This window comes from Mycetomoellerius zeteki, unplaced genomic scaffold (assembly GCF_001594055.1).
Source record: "Mycetomoellerius zeteki isolate Tzet28-1 unplaced genomic scaffold, Tzet1.0 scaffold102, whole genome shotgun sequence".
Lineage (NCBI taxonomy): Eukaryota > Metazoa > Arthropoda > Insecta > Hymenoptera > Formicidae > Mycetomoellerius > Mycetomoellerius zeteki.
The window spans coordinates 2,159,124-2,179,374 of record NW_017255933.1 but is presented as its reverse complement, the minus strand read 5'-3'; the positions used below and the strand labels follow the sequence as shown (position 1 = coordinate 2,179,374).

The 20,251-nt window shown below is 30.4% G+C and overlaps 3 protein-coding genes across 6 annotated transcripts in view; 1 reads left to right on the top strand and 2 right to left on the bottom strand.

Moving 5' to 3' along the window:
* LOC108720329 (uncharacterized) overlaps positions 1 to 13,393 on the top strand; it is a 28,079-nt gene extending 14,686 nt beyond the window's left edge. For all 4 annotated transcript variants that reach the window (XM_018444310.1, XM_018444284.1, XM_018444301.1 and 1 more), the window contains exons 2-8: positions 365 to 533; positions 1,949 to 2,147; positions 3,521 to 3,721; positions 10,143 to 10,309; positions 12,210 to 12,305; positions 12,637 to 12,815; positions 13,075 to 13,393. In XM_018444310.1, coding sequence (XP_018299812.1) covers positions 465 to 533; positions 1,949 to 2,147; positions 3,521 to 3,721; positions 10,143 to 10,309; positions 12,210 to 12,305; positions 12,637 to 12,815; positions 13,075 to 13,303 — 1,140 coding nt within the window. In that variant the 5' untranslated portion in view covers positions 365 to 464 and the 3' untranslated portion in view covers positions 13,304 to 13,393. The remainder of the gene's footprint in view (positions 1 to 364; positions 534 to 1,948; positions 2,148 to 3,520; positions 3,722 to 10,142; positions 10,310 to 12,209; positions 12,306 to 12,636; positions 12,816 to 13,074) is intronic.
* Positions 13,394 to 14,511: 1,118 nt separating this feature from the next.
* Positions 14,512 to 17,101, bottom strand: LOC108720352 (odorant receptor 46a-like). Its single transcript, XM_018444322.1, has 5 exons — positions 16,740 to 17,101; positions 16,065 to 16,400; positions 15,541 to 15,742; positions 14,653 to 14,808; positions 14,512 to 14,568 (listed from the first exon to the last, which is right to left on the bottom strand). The coding sequence occupies exons 1-5, from the start codon at positions 17,099 to 17,101 to the stop codon at positions 14,512 to 14,514; spliced, it is 1,113 nt and encodes a 370-aa protein (XP_018299824.1).
* Positions 17,102 to 19,511: 2,410 nt separating this feature from the next.
* The window catches only part of LOC108731879 (uncharacterized), a 23,675-nt gene continuing 22,935 nt past the window's right edge, over positions 19,512 to 20,251 (bottom strand). The window contains exon 12 of the mRNA XM_018462432.1: positions 19,512 to 19,565. Coding sequence (XP_018317934.1) covers positions 19,512 to 19,565 — 54 coding nt within the window. The remainder of the gene's footprint in view (positions 19,566 to 20,251) is intronic.

The following is a 20,251-nucleotide window of genomic DNA, read 5'->3' as shown; positions in this document are numbered from 1 at the left end:
TCAAGGATATAATTTATGCCTTAAAAGTTGTAGAATAGTTATTTGCAATAAAATAAAAAACGTTTCGTATTCACAGTCTTTTAATTCAAAAGAATTAGAAAAGCACAAGAATATAATATTAAAAAAGTAAATAAAGAATCGCATTTAGCATAATCAATAAGAAAATATAAATAAATTAATAACAGAAAAAGTTTAAGTAACATGCTTTCATGCTGCGGCGATTTAGTATTTATTTTCTATTTAGTGCGAAAAATTATTATTTACAATTCTTTGTACGCACATGCACCTGCGCATTACTGCGCTAATTTACTACTCTTAACCGTAGTCTCATTAAGTGTCATGCCATCACGCTCACCTTTTGCAGATCCGCCGGAAGTGGAGGAAGAAGGGAGAGTGACCTACGGAGGACGTCCTACAAGTTGCGCGCGCATCCCTTAGGAATATTGTCACCCAGCATACGCACGATGCAGACTGACGAAGAGATTCAGTATGCGCCGAGGAGCCGGCCAGTGAGCTTTTACGACAATTACAGGGTGAGTCTTCACGTGTCTCTGTTTCACATGTGTTATTGCAAGTAAGCTTCGCGTGGCTGCCAGTGCAACATGACCAGTATTAATTATCGATTCGATGACTTTTGCTCTTTTAAAATAGTGGAAATTTATATACGGGTATCCTTGCGTAAATGGAAAATAAGAATGTATAAGATGTCACAAAATTATCGCTATTTTTCGTTCTGCAAGCAATTGGTTATCGATTTTTAAGTTAACAAAAATTTCGGAGCATCAACAGACTTTAAAATTATAAATGCGAGTGAAAATGCGTAATGGATTTCATTTTGATAGAGTATTAGTTTAATCTTTTAAAGTTTCTGAACATTAAGTAGTATCGAAAATACAAAGATGGTAAGAGAGTAATTTTTAATTAAATTTTAAAAGGATTGGATCTGAAATAAAATATTTGTACATAGTTTTACTAGATGTTCTAATATAGCGTAAAGTATAAATAATCTCTATATGAGGCTATCAATAGTATCATTCCGCAGCTGTAATACGATAACGTCTTACCAGAGCAAAGATACACGAAAGATTATAGTCCATAAACCGTTGTATTTATTGTTAATTACTTAACGAGTCTAAAGAGAAACAGTCAATATAAATGAGGCTAACAAATTATCTATTGCTTTTTATATTACTAGAAATAATCTGTTATAAAACATCTAGGAAGCATCTAGGAAGCGTTTAAGAAAAATGCGCTTAAAAATTTTAGAATTTCACAACCATAACGTTTCACGTTAGCATATTTAGAATCTTAATTGTAACCGATATTAATTATCTAAATATGTTCGTGCGCAAATCATCATAAATTTACATTTTAACATCGATGCTAAGCATTTGTTCCGTACAATGTAGCACTTACAGAAGCAAGAAATGACTCTTTTATATCTAAAAGTTAAGCGTTTATAGTAAGAAAGTTTTTAATTTAATTTTTGTCTGTAGTTAATACTTAACTGTGACACAAATTTGAAATGAATGATATTTCTCTCTCTCTCTCTCTCTCTCTCTGTAACTGAATTTTATTATATTTAAACCATTACACTAATAATTATAATTCTAAATTGAAGAAAAAGGAAAAGTCGCAATATATTACTTCACTAATCAATTTAAAGAATCTCACATACATAATAATTTTAAATATCACATTAATGTTGTATTATATTAATAATGTATTATAGTAATAATGTATTAATGTATTGATTGAATAAATTCACTACACGTGTACATCGTGTTCGGCTCTCATAGGCAAATCATCCTTTGAAATATCATATTACGGTTTTTCTCGATTGAGTTGGTGTATTTTTCAAAAGTATAATTCAGCCTTTTTTTAAAGTGGTAAGAATCATTTGTCACACACACACAAAATTAACACGATCGTTTTTTCGACCTTACAGGACGTACCGGTGATGCCGCCTTGTGTCACTTCCACCATGAGTGTGGGTAATTTGAATCAAGTTCATGATGACACGTCTGTCATATCTCAAAGCAACAATAATAACAGTATTAATGGCAGCAATAATAATAACAACAACAGGGTCAATAGCGCCGTTAGCGCGGGCAACGTATCGAAGATTCACACTGCCAAAGTCACGGGTGAGTTGAATGCACTTTTTACGATGCGCTTTTTACATGTGTGCATGAAATGTCTACTGTTTATAGTTCATATAAACGCGCGATGATCGATATATAGTTCCTGCGTTCATAAAAAAATCACGTAGATTCAGTGCTTTCCGCTTACATTTTACGGCACCCTTTTCGTAAATTGGCGTGCTTATAATTTAAAACAATAAAGATAAATAATAATATGAATTAATAATATATATAATAAAATTAATTAGTTAAAATTAATAATAAAATAAATAGAAAAATACTTTATACAATCAGAGCTGGATTTTAGTGTCTAATAATATATTTCTATGAAGTTTATTACATTTTCCAATTCTACATATATACGAAATGCGCTGATTACTGTCAATCTTTAAATGCAGCCTTACATTGAAATTAGAATGTCATAAAATTAAAGTGATGATCAAATTTATGTGATGATCAAATGTTTATGCCAATGAACATCTTTAGAACGCTGCAAAGAATTTAATTTTACAGAACTGGAAAATGTATATAAAATTTACAGAAATTAGTTATTGGTCTAGTTTCACTTAAAATGAATTAATTCTGAATCGCTGATAAATAATATCATTTTAAAGCGTTATTACAAGCTTGATTAAAATCTTGAAATAATAAAATTAATGAAAATTTAGAAATCAGCAATAACTAACTGGGATTAAATTGACTCTACACTGTTCGTCTATATATATCGTGTGTTAATCTTTCGTGCCAGCTTGACCTGTTTGTTCTACTTCAGATGTTACCAGTGCGCGAAATCTTATCGTCCTGAATTCTCGTATATGCCGCAGCACTTGTTTTTCGCGACAGCTATATTCGCGCGTGCCAAGATTATGCGTACTAATAAAGTGACATGTATCATGAAAGCGGCGTTTTAAAACAGACAGTGCATGTGGAATAATTGCATTAATTTTTACATGGTTTTTTAATGATGATAAATTAAGAAAATATAATAGTATAATATTGAATATGATAATTTTTATAATAAAATAAAAAATACATATAAAAAAATTTTGCAAATGTGTGTGATCGACGGATACAAATTTTGCTTAAACTTTTTACCGTCATATTATAATTTCCTGGAGGATAAAAGAAACCTAATATTCGCGTGTGTAAATAATAATTAAGTAATCCCGGATTTCTGAAATGTGAAAGCAAAGTCAAGTTTTATGACATCATATGTATATAATTGCTGTGTGTAAGAACTGATTCATTTTCTTGCAAAATATCTTTCTACTTATATTGAGATATTTCTGAAACGTTGGAATAAGAAAGATGCGAGAAAAGTTACTGACACCTGGGCAAAGTAATTTTTTTTACTAAGTATTCACTGTACATGACAGGTGCAGTTTCAACTGGGAACATCGGGCGTATTTGCCGCAGCGACAAAGAGAAAGAACTTGGTCGGGCACCATCGATGGCCAACTGTTTATCAACCACGGTTCCTGTCAACCTGGCAGCTTCTCAAATAGCCGGTCGACACACGCCCACGAGAAATTCTTTGAGGCACAGCAGAATGATCGTAATGCATCGGACCGGCAATCGTGAGTACACAATCACTTCTTACCTGAGCTTTGTATCTTTCTAATCACAGCATTGACGATAGGCATAACAAAGTTGTTTAAATTCCTTAAGTTCCTTAAATTTATATTTCTACTTCTCGTTTCACAGACTTGAACAGTCGATTTTTTGAAACATTTTTTTAAAAAAGTAATTGTATATCCTGCACGCCTCGTATTGTATAACAAGCGATTGCACCTAGCCATGTCATTTTGTAACTCTTAAATAGTAGAACGCGATAATTTTATTGTTTGTTATTATATCGTAAATATGCATTGCGATGACGAAAAAGTTACAAGAATTTAAAAATCTAGATGAACGTTTCGAAATATACATATAATATCCAAGAACGCATGCAATCAGCGAAATACCGACGAGAAGCAGTGGCATTCTCTGCAACTCTCCTCGATCAATCCAATGAAATCGTGTGTATACGATTATCAATTTTTTGCAATCGACGGCTATGCGATCGATTTCTCCCGAGGGTAAGATCATGCGTTCGCAAATCACTTCTCCGGTCGCGGAATGCGACCTGCCCGGTATCATTTGATTTTCTCGATTTCTTTTGATAATCGTCTCGTTACTTCACGCGACACATTATGGTGTTGCCATATAATTCTACGTACGCTAACGAACGCGACTATCGCTTTTAGCCGCCGGTCGGTCGCTTAGCAGGATTGAGGTTGATGCCAAGGCAGACAGGAAGATTATAATTAGCGCCGCCATGGATTGCAGGAAAGTGCAGTGGCTTTTTATCACCGTGGTAATTAGATAGAATCAAATGCACGAGGCAAATGGTAGCTAATGAAAGGAGTTAAAGGTGATGAAAATGCAATGTACGGAAGGATGAAAGTTTTTTTAAAGGAGGTGGACGTAAAATTGGGACATTCATACCTGTGTAACTAAATGAGAAATATATTTAAAGAATATTTAATATATAATATAATATAATAGATTTAATTTAAGAATATTTAATATATAAAAAATATCAAATATAACATATATCCTATAAAAAAATTTTAAAGGTTCTATTAAAATCCATTAAAATTTCGTTAAAAATTCCATTTTTATCACAACCGATTTAAAATGCTGAGAAATTTAATTATTACTATTCTTATAATTTATTCAATATTTTTTATTAAAATTGTGTGTAGAATTATTTTATTGCAGTTGTAGCATATTATGCAGTTTTTGTTTGAAAAAAATAAAAAAATGCGATTTATTTGAAGAATTCGGTTGAAGAAATATGGAATATTGGATTTTTTATTATATATTCTGCTAACTACTCGTCTATCGCTCATTTAGAAAAAGAATTCTTGTTTTCTTCAATTACCCTCGCGTATATGTGTTTCAGTGAGTTTTAAACGTTTCTTGCTCCGCTGGCCACAGAACTTAAAGTGGATACACATGGCTCTCCGCAGATAGCGGAAGTATCAGACCGGAAATATATCGCGTGATCTTTTTGATACGCGTTCGAAATACGCAGTCTCATCTTGGTGCTCAAATGCAAAAAATTCATTGTACTTTTTAATCGTCTCGCTTTGTACACATTGCAATTAATTATCACAGCGTAATTTCATTATACTTGCAAATTCATAACATTTTACTATTTCTTGATTGCAATAGATAAAAATTATTTCACGGGAAATATAATTTTGAGCAGCTAAACCATCTTATTAGAAAACATATCGAATAAAATTATAAATTTTCGTTATTTAAAAAATTTGAAGATCGACAATAAATATATCTATAGACATATATATATATAAACTGTTAGTCTCTATAGTAATATTATTTGATCTCATAATTAATATTAAATATTAATTAAAGCAAAAAATGATTACGTAAACGGTAAATACCATTTCCGTACCTTTGTGAGAATAAGCAACACGTGCGAGGTACGAAGGGTTGAAATTGATGAAGTGTGTACGTACCGTGATTCCGTTCCGCTCTGTTCAAGGGCTTAGCATATCCGTAGTAGCCCTAATTCTATTTCAGGATCGGCGGCGCAGACTTACAAACCGACCCTCTATTCTCACGCCCAATTTCGGCATCCTTACATGCGCGTTTGACTTTCATCTAAAAACACCCAGCCAGTTAAACGATCACACTATTTTCCTCGTTACATTGAAAATAAATGAGTTTCAAACAGCTTATGATAATTTGAGCGAACAAATAATACGCAACGCTTATAGATGTATACAGGGTGTAACTGAAATAACGTCCACTAATCATACAGTGCTATTCCTAATAAAAAACTAAGTTTTTTGGTTTTTCAAAAATTGCAAAATGGTAGAAGACTTTTCGTTCTCAGTTTTTTATTAGGAATAGTACTATATGATTAGTAGGCATTATTTCACCCTGTATACACAACAAATATTAATAAATTAAAATGTACGGCGTAAAAATTATTTATATACAAAATTTATATTATAAATTTCTTACTTATGGCAACGTGACAGAAAATTTGTTGAATATATCGATCTAGAAGTAAATAATTGCAACATCTTACAACCGCGTTAGTTAGCAAAATTACAGTACAATTACTCAATTAACCTGCGGTTGTACCTTCTTACGCAAGTTACATCGTGATCATTATCCATGCATTGGGGACAACGGATGATGAAAACGTACCACCCAGTATGCGTATATTATGCGTGGGCCGCACATTTTGCGGCAAATTTGCCGGCCGTGACGACGCGACGTATGAAACGAGGACCGACGTTGCTCATTGTTATCTCATACGTATAACGTATGCATTCACGTTCACATTCACATAAACCGGCCCATTTACGTAGTCGACGTGACCGATACCTGATGTGAACAAATTACAGGTAGTTTGGAATTTACACGGTGAATGGGTTGCAGTCTACGAGTCGTTGTTAAATAATATCGGCTTTAAATTCCTTTTTTAGTAATTGCACCGGACGAATCTAATTTTTAACTTCCGTAATTTTAATAATGAACGTAGCATACTTTTAACTTCTAAATTTGGCAATTATTTTCACAATGTGTGTGTGTGTTTATCTATTGTTACCGTGGGTCACATGTCAAGTAGGTATATAAATTTCATCTGAGCTGCTGAGTATTAATATCATATTGGCGATATATCATTGACAAATGGATAATAAGTTAAAGGTGATAAGTGTATACCGCGTACGTGATTCATTCCGTTGTGTCGTCGTTTGACCTCTTGGTACGGCCCTTTCTTCCTTTATGCCCATACCGGTATATCCCCGTATTGTGTAATAAATACGGCGTACATATGGCGAAGCAATACAATACGAACAACGCGTATTCATGTCCTGTATTCCTGCACCGTGCGAATCGCTCCTCAAAAGAGCAGCAATGCTACTTGACAACTGCAGTTGTCGTCCGATCACATCGAAAACAGTTCAACGCTGTTTTTTACGGAAGGATCAGTCTGAAATTTTACGTTACGTTTAAGATAATTACGCGTGAAAATCGAAATTATGTTTGCTTTTTATTTTTATCGACTTATCTTTCTATAACGTGCGGAAGTTTATATTCTGCAATTGCAGTTTGCCTCGTTCGCCAGTTATAGCGCGTACCTGCGGTACAGTTAGAGACGTAATCCTCACGTAGCAGATGCGCACATTGCGTTTCCGTGTGTGAAAATTGTTTTTCTCTTCCGTAGCGAGCACGTATCGTATCTTCCACGAATTGGCATCGAGCGACGATGTCGTGAGATATTAAAATTCTGCATGCGTATTGTGCTGCAAAAGAATTTCTCTTTTACACGCGCGCGACGTAAAATGCATCCATGATCAAGAGTCTCTGCATAAAAATTAATAGTGTAAAAATTGTCCTATATGTGTTTAAGAATGCTGATTTTAAGATAGGATTTTTAAGAAAATTTTAGATTTCTTTTAATCTCACATATATGTATTGTTCGTAATTTTTAAGAACTATAATAATAACAACTTGTATTGTAACAGCAAATGCTAAAAAGAATATAAATTTAAATCTTCGATAATGAAATATGTCAATATATCGCAAATTGTTACAATATCGCGAAGAGGAAAAGACGTTTTTAAATATTGTTGTCAGAATAAATCAGTCGGTATAACAATCAATCAATGTTGCTAGAGATACTAGAAATACCAACAATTTCTATCTCTTGACAATCTTTGTCAAGAAAAACTTTCTTAAACATGAAGGAATAACATTATAAAATATGACAAACAATTTTTATTTTCCAAGAGTCCTTATCTTGAAGTCTACTTTTTTAAACGCGTAGAAGGACTTATATATAAGATTTATATATCTATTAGATATATCGTCTAGGTTCTTTCTTGTTATCACCTTTCTCGGTTTAAAGTGTGCCGCGACATCAAAACAGTTGAGAAACACTGACTTGGACTCATAGAGAATGATTATCTCAGGTACGTATATGTGCTTCCACATACACGATTATGGAGTTACCACATTATACATACATTAAAACTAAAGAGGTTTATATAAATATGTAACATTTATTTGTTTTCTATTATCTAATCTTACATTTAATTTTGAACTATTAAACAGAATAATAAACAATAAGAAAAATCAGAATTAATGACATGCTTCTTTTCTCGAATTTATAGTCAATAATTGAGAAATCTCTTCTCTTTTTTTCTTTTTTCATTTTTGTCTAATTTTCTAATTAATTTTGTTTAATTCGCAGCTTGACTTTGAATATATTAATTGGTGTATATCTGACTGCGGTACAAGTTTGCATACTGTACTTCCTCAATCGAGTATTCAGCACAGCGTATCCAGTAAACATAGTGCATCTGTCCCTTCACTCTTGCGGTTTTTCAATGGCGGTCAAAGTACTCACTTCTTCCTCATACTAGCGAGTCGTAGTCTGTTCTCAATAGTATGAATACACTGCACTAATCGCCGTTTCTATTGCTTAATTTATAAATATTGATCTATCATTCACGAGGAAATTCGCTTTTATTATGATAACGGAAAATTTTATAGTGTCTAATAAGAAACTCATTTATAATCGATTCTTTCAACGTTCATTTGTAATTTTTGAATAATTAATTTTAGATTTTTTTTACATTACAACGAATTTTATAATTTGAAGAGAAAGAAAGAATAGCTCGAGTAATTTATAATCTAGTTATATATATGGCGATGAAAAAATTGGATGTCATCGTATCAGACATTAACTCAATGCGTTTTACATCAATGCATTTTTTAATTATTTCTAATTATATCTGTGTATTTCTTAAGCATCTTGCACATATGAAGTTCTGCAAAAAGACGTTATTTATTTTATAATCATAACATTTTTTTTCCTGTAATTATACATACATACATGGAATTAACTTTCCAAACTAGCCCCGCATCCGTTCGATATGTCTAAAATATAAAAAATGTTTATATACACACATATAGGGAATTCTTTTTTTAATAATTTAAAAAATTTAAATTAAGAGATATAACGAACGTTATTTAGCAGCACACTATATTTTATAATAATTGTATAGTTTTTCTTATAAGTCGATGTTTACGAAACTCGGCAAGGGACTGCCATTTGCATACCGTTGCAAAATACTATGGTGGTAGGCGATCGCTCGCATTTTCTATCCGATATCCCAGTGGGAAATACTCAATCTTGCAGTGTAAATGGTGGTAGTAGGCGAGTTTCCTGGCGATCTCTTCGATATGGCAAGGACGTTCAATCATTCATCAACCGGTTGAGGTACCTTGTAAGGAGGGATGGTGACGAGGCCACCTTGTTCGGAAACTCTCCTTTCTTTCGCAGATTTAAGTTTCTCGATACCATGAGATATCGGTCAACGATCGGCAGTTTGTATTATATGGGGAAATGTGTGTCGTAGTGAAGGATAAAATGACGTATGCCTATCTTCGCAACGTCGAATTACCTAATTACCTAATAGGCGACCGACTGCATGTCTCAACTCTCTAACTTAAGAGATCTGCGCGAGCAAACGTTTCTAACGGTCGCAATGTGATGAATTGCGTGACGAAATTATCGACTTTTCCTCCGGGGAATAATCCCACGACAACTAAGAAAGGATGTGAATCGCGATAAAAGATAAAGATGATGAAGATAGTTTATTTCCTTTATGTTCAAATTTATCTAATCTTCACTTAAAAAAATAATCTAACTTTACTATTATATTTTAATCTAACTTCTTTATTTTGTCTAGTATTATTTTATATTATTTCATATTTTTTAGAATAAATAAATTGATGCATAACAATATGCTATGTAACTTATGTATACGAATAATGTAATCATCCACAGAACGAGTTAGGAATAAATTTGTAATAGATTGCCAGCGATAATTATGCACTATATAATACACGATATTGCGAAACGATATGGTAGCATGAAAGTAAAAAGTAGGTTTGTATTTTTAGGCCCAGAGAAGTTTTTACCTCCTTTGATCTACCATCGACGATTAGCTCGATGTCTGGCGGCATTGCAGACTATTCTCGGCGTCGCGGTGATTTCTTTGTCATTATGGTTGTTGCTTTGGGCACCGCACCTGCCTGTTATGGATAATCCGTATTGGAGTGGCATGCCCGTAAGTGCAATTATTTCATACAGCGATTAAATTTACATACCATACCATGATAATGCAAGAATACAAAATGGTAATCCTCGCTTATCTAACAAGCTGAGTCTGCTAGAATAGGCGCACTAACATATGGCTGCAATTAGACTTACATATGTATTATAAAATGATATAATCATGCTTTTTAATAATAAGGATATATTGTTTTTGGTATACTATAATCATATGTACCTAATAGTTTTAAGTCAAAGTGATTGTTTATTGGGACTAATCGTAATTTATATTGGTGATTAATGTATCGGTATTAACGGTTTTGGATACACCTTTTATAAAACTTAACATTGTTAAAAAGCTTAATTCTTAATTAATTGAAGGTAAGTATGCAATAAAAGTAATTTTCTTAATAACAAAAATATATTTTGCTCACAAACACTTTTAATTTTATATTTATACAGTGTTATTAATAGAAGAGAAGGTGGTATTATGGCCAGTATATATATTACGGCTTCCCTTATAATATCTCCGCTATTATATAGCGAGTCCTAATAATTACTTATAGAATTATTCAGTAGCTCGCCGTTACATCATGACACTAACATTACCAATACTCAATAGCCAGCACTTATTATAACGCATTTTTACTTTCAAGTATTTCGAAACGTTTCTGAGGTAGATATATTTTAGCATTTAATTATATCTACTTCCTCATTTTTCTTAAACTTGAGCGTATCATCACATGAATATATGTATTTTTGAGAGTGTGTTATTTGTTATTTAACATTTTATGTAACTGTATATATTTTGAGTTATGCAAATTTAAACAATACCATTGCATTTTGCTAATGTGGCCTCTATGGATATTGATTACTCACGACATGTTTTTTGAGGTTTTCATATCAAAATAATTATTTGATGATCAATCGATTGTAGCTGTACTGTTAATCTATAGATTTTTTTATATTACGTGTACTGTTTTTAGTACTGAGCAGCTTATGCAGAAGTTATGTGAATGTATAATATATACATTCATTTGTATACATTTAAAAATATTTTTTGTTAATTTTATAACCAAATACTGTTTTCTAAAGAAAATTAATATTTTAAGGCTGTTTTATGGAAGGTCATTATGCAATATCGCCACATTTTTATTAATAGTATCCTAAGTAATAAATATTTCGTAACTTTGAGTCCAGAATCGATTCAACAACACTTTAACGAATGTAATTGTCAAGTTTTAAATATTGATTATTAACAAAGTTATTGTGTAAAATGTAACTGGGGTGCCATAATACTACCTTCTTCTCTATGAAATAAAATTGTACAGGGTGTCCCATTTTAACCTTCGCATCAAAATATCTTGTAAAAACAAAAATATCATGCATTTTGCAGTATGCAACTATATGTTTTCTTTACATCAATTTATTCATCTCATTATTGTGCGTAAAGAAATATTAAAGTATGATTATTATCAAAAGACTAATATTGTACAAAATACAATGTATATCAAAATAAAGTATAAAATATCTTATAAACTGTATTAAGTTTTCGTTAGTGTTACCAATACTTTTATATGCAGAATAATTAGTGGAATCATATTAGGCAAAAAACTTTTCATTTTATTTAAAAAAATGATCTTCATGTAATCTTAAAAAATCAATTTCCTTTTACATTTATTTTTTAAGGTTACGTGAAGGTTATTTGATTCCCTTTAAATCACCTTTTGTAAAAAACATTTTTTGATATCTTTTATATTTTTCAAAATATTTCAGTGTAAAGGTTAAAATGGGATATGTGTAACTTTAAATGCGTAAGTATGCTGTGCATATTAACACTTTGTAAGTTATAATATTTCTTTGTAATATTTTGTTTTCGTTCAATCGTTTAATATTTTTTATTTCGGTATTTCTAGCTCTTGATGTCCGGGAGTTTTGGAATTTGCCTGTTGTGCTGTTTTAAAAAGGAATATCCAACCTTGACTTCTGGATTTTGTCTTTCCGCCACGAAGGTAAATAAAAATCCTGACTCATTGTAGAGACTTTTTAGAGAAACTTTCAAGGCCGAGCCATTTAATATTCAGCTCGTTTAATTTTTTACATTGTTAAAATAGTACAAGATATGTGTTTAATATACAGCATTATACGTTATTTTACAATAATACATTTAATGTTTCAATTAATTTTAGAAATTTTAATTGTGGAAAAATATCAATTTTATTTAGATTTTATTTGATTTATTAATTCCGATTTATTTCTAAAATAATTATTGTATATTACTTACAAAAATATTGCACATTCTTTTTCTATCACGCTTATATCACGATTCTTCATGATGAGCAGGTAGTTAGCGTATTTTTGGCGGTTCTGGCAACTGTTGCGTGTATGAGCGCGTGCATATTTTCTGCAATACACTTGTCACGTCTTATGGGACTGGAATGCACTCCGGCACGAGTATTAAATGCTACGTGCGTATGCAGACCACGCGGCGAATCGCCTGATTCACTCGAAGGTGTAGTCAGGTATGCCAAAAAATTGGACATAGATTGATAGAATTACGTAACATTTTCTTTCAGAGCATCTAAAAAATCATAAAAATTGAAATATATACATATATATTACATTTTTGAAGATAATCTTTATAAAAAACATTTCGATTTTCTCTTTTTATCGAAAATCTATATTACATAAACGTAATATAAGTTTAGTAATAATCGTATAATTTTTATGTAAAGATGTTAGTTATGCTTTTGAAACATAACAATGTGCATATTTTACTAGATACATCGACCTTAATTGTCCTGAAGTAGAAAATATTTTGACGATCCTCCTCATCTTCTCATGCACTTGTAACGGATTAGGCGTCTTGGTGGCAGGATGGTATAGCTATCTCCACTGGAGCACGCGATACAAAAGGCCAAAGTATACGCAGGTCAGGACCAATACTGTTTCCATGAACAATAAATTCAACAGTAGACCAATCTATAAATCGAACCTGGAGGAACGATGACGTTTGTAAATATAATAATCAAAACGCTTCCATTTCCATTGTGATCCATCAACATCTTCCGTATGATCATTATTGTGATCAGTTATACATATGTACAAAAAAATGTGAACTATTACACATTAATAAATTTTATTTTATACTAATTTATTAACAGAAATCATTGAAAAATACAAAACGTCAAAAATTATTTTTTAAATACATTTTGATATATGAAAAGGAAGAAATAAAAATGTAATCTTTACAAAGACATGAGCAGAAAAAATTTTGTGACAAGATAGAACTGTCCTAGTGTAAACAGCAATTTTATAAAAGAATAAGGATTAAGTATAAGTATGTATATTTATTATTAATGATTAATGATATAGATAATAAGATTGTAATGATCATATCATTAAAATGCGATAAGTACGATAAATATATGCACTATAATGGGCCGGTATTTTATGGCTCACCTTTTTTATTACGATGCTCAGTATTTATTTAAACGTAATGTGTGTATTTATGTGTGCATGCATCTGACAGTGCGTTTGTCTTTCAACGTGAAAGAAGTTCGAAAAAACGCAAAGACTATTGATTAAGTTACTTATATTAGGATTAAAATTTAAATGAATCTATAGAATACCTCAAGAAATTACTGAAATAATGTAATATTAAAAAAATGTTTGCGTTTAGCTTTTTGTACGTTATTTTGGATGTGTTTAGTGAAATAATATCGATCAAAAATTATCATGAATTAATGAAAAATAAATCTGTGGCAAATAAATTTGATATAAATTATACACAATGTTATTCTTACTGTAATATCTAATCCTATAATTGCTTTAATTATCGAAATAAATCATTAAAGCAGCATTTCATGATAATGACGCGAAGGAATAATATGATAGGAAAAGAAATATATGGTACAAAAATATATGCGACAATTCTATTTATTTTTACTATTAATATGAATTTTTTCTACGATATTGTGTTTAAATTCACAATTTTACTCGTAAATTAATAAATATAATTATAAATTGACTAATATGTTTTGTGCACATTGCAGTTTTAAGTAAATTTTTATAAAAAATGTTATTAAAAATTTTACTTGTTTTTAATAAAACGATTAGCATCAATGTTAATTATTAATATAGTTTTGCGTTTCTTATATGATTTTATAAAAAATCAAAAACAAAAATAAAAAACAACTTTTTATTTAATAAATATTGTTATTGTTCTTGTGTTTGATGCAGCAAGTTGAAAGCCGAATATGACATCTTAAGTAACTGTAAAAAATTATAGATATATTTAAAGATATTCGAAACGTTTGCAGTCAGCAATAATTTTTATTTCAATTTATTGATACTGACGGCTACGAACGATTCAAGATTCATCGTGACAATATACGCGCTACTAAATTCGATGGGAAACGTCGAACGTTTCATAATTATTAGTAGACCTTTCTTGCTGCTATTGCTAAGTTCCAACCAATTCATATTATAAACATTATTCGCTAACTGAAGACTCTATAAATAAAAACATGAAAATATTACTAATTTCAAGAAGGAAATATCGTACACCTTGATCAAAAAGTTCCCGGAATTCATTCAGAAAATTCAAAATACAAGTTTATTCATCAAAAGTGATATTGTCCCCTTCAAAGTATTCCCCATCGATTGCAACGCACTTATGCCAGCGTTTGATCCAGCTCTCGAAACATTTCTGGAACTCTATTGTATAGCCATCAGAGCCGTCTTCGATTTTTCCATTATCTCCTTTCGGCTGTTAAAACGCGTTCCCCGTAGTGGTTTTTTGACTCGATCGAACAGAAAAAAATCGCAGGGAGCCATATCGGGTGAATTCGATGGCTGTTGGATGGTATTCGTTTCGTTCTTGGTCAAAAAATTTAATACAAACTCGTTGTTGCAAATTCAACTCCATTTTTAAAACTGTAAAAAATCGAAAACACGTGCAGAGGTAGATGTACTCAAGACGGCGTAACTTTTACAAATGTCAAGCTATGGCGATAAAATTTGGTGGAAATGTCAATGATAGATGTGGCAACCTAACCAAAAAAACGGAACTCAAATCAGCTGACTTAGAGCATCACCTAGTGGTAATTCCGGGAACTTTTTGATCAAGGTAGTATTTGTTTTAATTTCTTTTCTTAATCACTTCTCTCTCGTTATTAATTTAACTTGTATCTTATTTATATTTAATGATAAAATTAATTTTTGTTTTAAACGAAATATATATACTTTCAACTTGACTTCATTTCCAAACCAACAATAGATGAAAATCTGTGCCAACATGCAGCCTGTATACATCATCAGTGGAATAAATTTCATATACTCTGTTGCCATAGCTATTCGATATAAATTTGAGCATACCACCATCATGCTCACCGCGAATTGAACAGCAATTATTTTCGCGAACATGTCATTTATTGTGTGCGCATATCTGCAATTAGATAGAAGATTTTTAATCCACTATTCTAGGTATCTATTTCAATTATTTATTATCTGTGTCGAGTACACGTCATTAAATATATCTACTTAATGATCAATTATTAAAACAAGTGCAAAATATATCTATATCATAAGATTCGAGTCAAAATTGGAATCTGTGATATTTTACATATATTTTGTTAGCCAATAAAAGTTTTAAATATTTTTGTATTATTTGAATGAAAGGATATAGAAAAATTGTTACAAAAGAGATAATACTTTGTATTTCACGTATTTCAAATTCAAGAAAAAGAAAATTATTCAAAGAAACTAACTTAACTATATAATTGTGATGATTAATACAATCGCGCAGAATGTTTTGATTCTGATTGATATGTTTCAATCGATATTCCAGTATCTCGAATTGACAACATATGTGCAGCAAGAATCCGCAAACCAGACTCTCGCAAGCGACGTTTACTAAACCGGAAGTTGACATGCCTATCATTTGGTTAGTATATACGAAAGTAAATGCAATTGGGGTTGAATAATCGATCGGTATCCATGCTCTGTATGTTAAGTTTCCTTTTGAAAGATCCATGAAGATAGATGATATAATTACTACGACAACGGCTGAACCCACGAGGGTTAAATACCGCATCGCAACATTCCTATATAAAATGACCATAATTATACTCTTATTTGTTTTTTACTATTATAATATTTGTTTTTTAAATTGTACTCGTTATTTTATTTTTTAATATTTTTTTTGGTTTATTATAACCGAAGTATCTTATTCTTTCATATCATTACAAAATAAATTTATTTACTAATTCTTATTTAAGTAATGGAATATTTTAATTTATTTAAAAATAAATGTAAAGAATTTGTTATGCAAGTTGTGAAATAAATGCATTCAAAGAGAATATGTTTATTATAATTAAATATTACATAGACATACAATATTTTATATATATATATTTTATATATATATTTATGTATACACTTACTGTATTCTTTTATCAAATCGCTGTCGAATTGTTATTTCGTGGGATTCACTTGGTTTAAAAGGATTTTTTCGGAGAACGTTGACTAGCATTCTGACATTTTTACGATCTATCCACAAACAAATATTTTTATAACCCGCGACAAATACGGTCAACATCATGTATAATGAATCGGTGAGTTCGTCAGAGTTATCGACATTCAGTACGATATCCATAAATTGGGATATTGCAAATATATTTAATGAAAGGACCAGAAACATTGCGTAAGATTTGTAAATTATATGGTTCAACAAGGATGTCCATGAAGGCGGTTGCCAAAATCCAGCAATTGTACAGATAGTGAGGGTAAATTTCAGCACGTGCATTTGAACTGTTCTAATTCAATTTTTCCTACACAAACTGCTATTAATTGTAAGACCTTTCGATGTAAGAAATTTTGATTAAAATTTATCGGATAGGTGTAACACACATTACATTTAAAATAGTTAACATTTAATTTTCATGAAAACGTACTTTGGAATGTTAAAATTCGCGTACCGTGATACTTAATGAAGTAATTAAATCCGTCAATAAACAGAGAGCTTGCTTATTAACAGCGCGACTACACAGAACAGGAGCAGCATAGGCAATACTCTGAGAATTTAAAAGTGTCGTACCGACACAAACACATTTGAACAGCAAATTAATTAAAACGTGTTAATTTAGTGATAAATTGTGCACAATCTATTTACACGATTACGCCGATCAATATCTCCTTTTAAAAGGATATTTGAGAAAACAATATCGTTAATTATGACAGGTGCGTACCGAGTTTTAGCCAGATTCTTAGCCGGAATTTATATAATTATATTAGAAATTTAATATTCTTTATTTACATTTCTTATATAATATTAAACACTGTTTATTATAATTGAAATGTTATATTATAATCTCATTTATAAAGATTACATACACAAAGCAAATTTAATAAAAACAGTAAGAAGAATTATAAAGCTCGAGAGATATTAATTACAATACTACCTCGGAATTGTTATTGAAATCTTATTTTCAATTTTATTTTATTTATAAGAAATTTATTTTGTAAAAACTTTTTTTATATATTTTTCTCCTTTATGTAATTTCCGAATTAATTTCAAATTAGTTAATAAATAAACCTATTTTGAAATGTATATAAATCTTTTTTAAAAGTTAAATTTCTGAATGTATAACACGTATTACATTTTTATATTTTTTAAGTAATATTTAACTTACTGATTAATTCACTCCTTTGTATTTTATATTATCCTACATTTAACTACCTATCAAATATTTGCAAAATTAATATATTAAATTAACACATAATTAAAAAAATAAATATGTAAGTCGTTATATTAAACAAAAATAGATAGAGAGCAAAGGATTACAAAGGATCGAGATACACTGAATGTCTATGAGTCTTATGATTCTACTTTCGGTAGTGATGCTATTTGTAACCCTTACAAATATGTGTTTATCTTCACTTGGATTATTAACATAATATTGCATCTACGATAAATGTCAAAGAATATTTTTACGAACGAAGGCACAACGTTTTTACGAGATATATGCTTTATTGAAAAATTGCGTAATATCCCGTTATTTTACATAGGGATAGCGGTACAGAAGTAAGATAAATAATTCGAAAAAATAATTCGTAAATTCCTAGAATTTTCTTTAATAAATTATTAGCCTTCAACTACTTCCACGATCGATATAGTTTTCTTATTGTATGTACCTATGACAAAATATTTATTACTACCATATATTTTCGCAATATCAAGAAATGTATACCCTTAATATTAGTTAATAAAATAGTAATCGGAATCCATGAAATTTTAATACCAACCGGATACCTCGATTTTGCATGGTATACATTTTTATTACCTTACAGTTTATAACTCGGCTCTTATGCATCGAGATGCAATACAAGTCAAAGTATAACTGAAGTAAAGCTATATCAAAACGTTGTAAGTACAAAAATTGTGTATTTTATTACAGATGGATTGCAAATATACACAATATTGTATAGATGGATTGTAAATATTGTTCTCTCATACCTTGATCATACAATATCTGACGTGGAAAGTCAAATGCTGTGTACAGCTATAAGCGAAGAAAAATGGCCGGCGAGGCATGGGCATTTTTATTTGAACTAATATTTTTTTAATTATTTCAATTTTAATTACTTTAACATAATCTTTTTAAATTAAAACTTATTTAAAAATTAAAAATTTTTGTAAAGACTCATCTTTAGATATTACGGTAACTTTTTGTAAAATTTTTGAAACCATAGTTTTTCTTGTCATTAAAATCAGAATTTGACACCTCGAGAGATTCCTTTGTAAGTAATAAATCAGAATATTTGAATAAAAAGTAAATAGTTTTAATACTTTGTATTATAATATCATTACGTTAGGAATATGGAGAAATAAGGAAGAAAAAAACATTGCAAAAATGCTTGTAACAATTTTATTTTTAGTACTAATATGAAATTTTTTAGGTACTAACATGGTGATTTAATTTATGAAATTTTTATTTCTCTTTTGATGTCTCTCCCCCTTTAATGAAATTAATATCAATGAACATTTTTAGTAAGAATTATATAAGTTTCGTGAAAGTCTGTCTGGTTACTAATGAAGTATGAATTTTGTATTTAAAAAAATGAAATGTAAATGATAATTGTAAGTGATTTCATAACACGTTGAAAAATTACGAAAAATAATTTGTTAATTGAATAATAACTTTATTCATTTATTATTAATCTTGCGTTTGATGCAACAAGTTGAAAGCCGAGTATGACATTTTAAGTAACTGTAAAAATTGTAAATTGAAAGTTATTTGAAATAATTGTAATATATTTGGTAATAATATTTATCTTTGATACTGACAGCTACAAACGATTCAAGATTCATCGTGATTATGTACGCACTACTAAATTCGATAGGATTCATTGCGCGTCTCATGACTATTAAGAGACCTTTTTTGCTACTATTGCTAAGTGACGGCCACTTTATATTATAGATATTATTCATCAACTGAAGACTCTACGAGATACAAAAATATTGTACATTACAAAACACAAATATCATTCATCTCAATTTTATTATAAATATATACAACAGCTTTTTTATATTATTTATGGATGCGATCTACTTAACACTACTTCTTCGAAGTATTTGATTGATCAATCAAAGAATGCTTCAAAGCATTTGTGTCAAATAGACCGTAGCCTATAACTCTAATAATATACATATACAGGGTGACCCATTTTAATCTATCATCCTAAATATTTTCGTTCCCTTACATTTTACAAGAAAATGTTTCAGACAAAAAGTTGTATGGTTTCAAGGGGGCCATAAAATGGTACCATTGGTTTGACCTTGGATAGTCGCTTAAAGGTCACTTTCAATTTCTTAAATTAAACTCACTATTTTTCATTACATATTCTTATAGCTTACCTCGAGAGCTTTCCAAAACACTATAATAAAATATTTTTT

What these genes read in the sequence shown, in the direction of transcription:
- LOC108720352 (XM_018444322.1), bottom strand. Translation starts at nt 17,101, where the DNA reads ATGCACGTGCTGAAATTTACCCTCACTATCTGTACAATTGCTGGATTT. An exon ending in CGATTTGATAAAAGAATACA is followed by an intron (nt 16,401 to 16,739) that starts GTAAGTGTATAC and finishes CATTTTATATAG; the next exon opens with GAATGTTGCGATGCGGTATT. An exon ending in CATCACAATTATATAGTTAA is followed by an intron (nt 15,743 to 16,064) that starts GTTAGTTTCTTT and finishes ATCTAATTGCAG; the next exon opens with ATATGCGCACACAATAAATG.